This window comes from Crocodylus porosus, unplaced genomic scaffold, assembly GCF_001723895.1.
Source record: "Crocodylus porosus isolate Cpor-Errol unplaced genomic scaffold, CroPor_comp1, whole genome shotgun sequence".
NCBI classification, from domain to species: domain Eukaryota; kingdom Metazoa; phylum Chordata; order Crocodylia; family Crocodylidae; genus Crocodylus; species Crocodylus porosus.
Genome location: NW_017728899.1, coordinates 298,313 through 301,912, shown reverse-complemented (window position 1 = coordinate 301,912; position 3,600 = coordinate 298,313). Strand labels below are relative to the sequence as shown.

The 3,600-nt window shown below is 50.9% G+C and overlaps 1 protein-coding gene across 1 annotated transcript in view; it reads left to right on the top strand.

The window, feature by feature from the left end:
• The first annotated feature begins 218 nt into the window (after positions 1–218).
• The window catches only part of FANCM (Fanconi anemia complementation group M), a 90,860-nt gene continuing 87,478 nt past the window's right edge, over positions 219–3,600 (top strand). The window contains exons 1-2 of the mRNA XM_019556595.1: positions 219–679; positions 2,448–2,620. Of these exons, the coding sequence (XP_019412140.1) occupies positions 247–679; positions 2,448–2,620 (606 nt within the window). The 5' untranslated portion in view covers positions 219–246. The remainder of the gene's footprint in view (positions 680–2,447; positions 2,621–3,600) is intronic.

Below are 3,600 nucleotides of genomic sequence, written 5' to 3'. Positions count from 1 at the left end.
GGTTTGGTATTATTGGCTGCTCTTCGTTGTCTACCAAGTCGGCTCTCGAGGGAACGACACTTCCCAGCATGCCGGCGGAACTTAGCCCGCAAAAGGCCTCCATTTCCCAGCATGCCTCAACGTCCGGTTTTCTGATCCCGGACTCCGTTTTTCGGCCCGGAAGCTCCCCTCAGGACGGTCTCCGTTTCCCGGCGTGCGCTGCGCGGCGGGGTGTTCAAGCACCGGCGGCTCCGAGATGGCTGCAGCATGACGGGCGGGCGGCAGCGGACGCTGTTCCAGGCCTGGGGCGCCCGCGCACCTCCTAGGGCCCCCGCGGAGGCGGCCTCGGACGACGACGATGCGGTGCTGCTGGTGGCGGCGCACGAGGCTGAGGCCGGGGCCGGGGCGGGTGGGTTCTGCCGGGCCTCGGGGGCGCTGTGGATCTACCCCACCAACCTGCCGGTGCGCGGCTACCAGGAGCGGCTGGCGCGGGCGGCGCTGGAGGCCAACACGCTAGTGGTGCTGCCCACTGGGCTTGGCAAGACCTTCGTGGCCGCCGTGGTCATGTACAACTTCTACCGCTGGTTCCCGTCGGGCAAGGTGCTCTTCCTGGCGCCCACGAAGCCTCTGGTGGCGCAGCAGATGGACGCCTGCACCCGCCTCATGGGCCTGCCACGCTCCCACATGGCCGAGATGACAGGTGCGGCCGTCCCCTCAAAAGCGGGGTGGCCTGGCTCGTCCCAGCTGAAACCTTGCTCAACCCAAAAGTCCATCACGGCTGGAGAAATGCTGCAGCACTTTTTCCTCCGTGCTTTTTCGGCACAGGGTTGTCCCCGCGGAGGCAACATGTAGTTAACCTCCTGCTTTTGTTTCCAGTGGGCGGATCTTGGCTTTACTCTGGCTGTATGGAAATGGGAGATGACTCCCTAGCTCGCTCCTGCGGGCGTACGGCAGGGGGCATCCGAACCCTGAGCAGCCTGGCTGGGGTCTGCACAAAGGATGCCTGCCATCAGTTTAGCTAGTTTCACCAGGAGACTGGACACATTCCTGGAGGAAAGGGGCATCAGGAGCTGTTAAGCATGGGAGTGCGAGGCACGGCCTCTGCATCAGAACTTCCTAGGCCCTGAATGCTGGAGGCTGCAGGTGGGAGAGGAACAAGGCCCTGGTCAGACCCAGTTCTGTCTCTTGGTCAGCGTCTAGTCTCTGCCCTTGTGAGATGCAGGAGACTGGGCAAGATAGGCGAGTTAATAAATGGCAGTTCTTACCCTGCCCCGGGTCCTGTCTCCAGTGCGGTTCAAGCTCAGCAGAATCAGCTCCACAGACCCTTTCCAACCCCCAGCACAAACCCCTTATGCTTTTGGGCTTGAGAGCCTTTGTCTGCCAAGTGGATCCACTGCCTTTGGCCCCTTGATGCACGTGTCATTGCCTCCCAGCCTGTGCAGCACTAGCTGTAGGGAACACACCAGTCCCTCTGGCAGTTTGTTTTCCATCAAGCAAACTTCAGCTGCTAAAAAGTTTTTTGTCCAAATCCTTTGCGCTCTCTGAACATTACCAAACACTACCAGTCATGCTTGCTTCCCCGTCCCTCAGCTTTCTCAGCTCCCAGCGGGACCCTCCCTCTTAGCAGAATGTTCCACAGCCCAATAACCTTAGCAGGGCTGGTTGCCCCTTTTTAAGGGGATAGACTACCCTGATTTACCTGCCCTTTCAAAAAGGCTCAGATAAAATAAACAAGCAACCATAGATAGTGCTGAGCCTATCATTAAGCACGTAGATGACTGGGGAAGATACCACCTCTTGGCTTTTTTTGAAGGGCTGCTGCCTGTTATGGAGGTGTGGGTTTTGCCCCCCTTAGGGCCACGAGTGCTGAAGAAGGGGCCAGGCTGTTGTGCTGAGGCTTAAGGAATTTTGTTTTAGAAGCTGAAATTTGGTTGAAAACACACTGCCTGAGGAACTTGCAACAGGACTAACTGGACTGTGAGGGACAGGATAAAGGGTTCACCTATACGTGGATATAAATGCACACAAATATATTGTAGTTAGTGCTCCAGAGATGTGGGGGCTTAGTGACACAACTTCTTGGCATCAGGAGGCCAGGAAGAGTGACTGGTTCATTTGGTAGACAATAACTTTAAAGCAAAAGGTGAACCAGTTGTGCTGTGCTTGCAAGGTGGCTGGCAATGGTTCTTGATGCAAGTTTCGCTGAGCTCTGCACTTCTGCAGGAGCAAGGCTCTCCTCTCTGGTTTAGTAGGAGGAAACTCAAAGTGGTGTCAAAGTTTATAGAAGTTGCAATGCAGATTAGGCTTCTGCTGACCATTCTCTCTTGGCTGGTACAATTTAGGAGGCAGCCCATTGTTTTAAGCACAGGGACTAATATTGGTTACACTAAATGGATTCTTGAGTCACTGAAGAAGATGTATTCTCTTGTTGAAATATTTACTGTTGTTTGTTTTTTTTTTTGTTTTAGGTGGTACTCAGGTTCCCAACAGAAAGGAAATCTGGGACAGTAAAAGAGTCTTTTTCCTTACTCCTCAAATAATGGTAAATGATCTTTCTCGTGGAATCTGTCCTGCTGGAGAAATTAAGTGTCTGGTTATTGATGAAGCTCACAGAGCTCTTGGAAACTATGCCTACTGTCAGGTAATGGGGGAGTAATGAGCTTCCCAATCTTATAAATCACTTCTTTATGTATAAGTGTGGGCAGTAGAAGTAAAAGAAAAAAATCAGATGTCATTGATAGGTTGCTCTGATTTTCCTTAAATCAGTGTCTTGGAAAGAAATCAGCAAGAATCTATATTTTGTGCTAACAGTATATTAATATAAAGGACAGGTTTATTTATATACAATTATAAAGACAACTTGCATGCTGCTGAGCAATCAGTCTATATTAAAACTTGAAATGCTGCGATGCACGTTTAGTAGGGAAGGGTTAGAACTATCGAGAATGTAGTATTTAAAACTTGGATCTTAAGAAAATAAGATGAGTGAGGTTCATTTAAAGCAGTGGTTTTCAACCTGTGGTCCGTGGACCCCTGGGGGTCCTCTGACTGTCTAAGGGGTCTGCAAAAGATGACTATAATTAATCAAAAGTCTGTGAATATGCCCATTTACAATTTAAAGGGGTCTGTACCTCCATTAGAGATTTCCAGAGGGGTCTGCAATTGTATTTGAAATTTTTTAGGAGTCTTTAACAAAAAAGGTTGAAAACCACTGATCTGAATAGTTGGGTTAATTCTGCGGGTTGTGTTCATATTTGTAAGCTTTGTGAGCTTGCTCTTCACTGGTATCAGCATGGTATGTTTCACAGTTGGTAAGGTCAGAAGGTCAAGTCTGACCCCCTGCCATGGCCGGAAAATGTACTGGGGTCAAATGACCCCAGCAAGGTGTACATCTAGCCTCCTCTTAAAGATCCCCAGGGTAGGATCAAGCACCACTTTGCTTGGAAGTTGGTTTCAGATCCCAGCCACCCTGATCATGAAGTCGCGCCTCCTGATGTCTAATCTGAATCTACCCTCGGCCAGCTTGTGACCGTTATTTCTAGTCACTCCTGGGTGTGCTCGGGGGAGCAGGGACTCCCCCAGTGCCTGCTGGTCCCCTCTGACTAGTTTGTAACAGGCCAC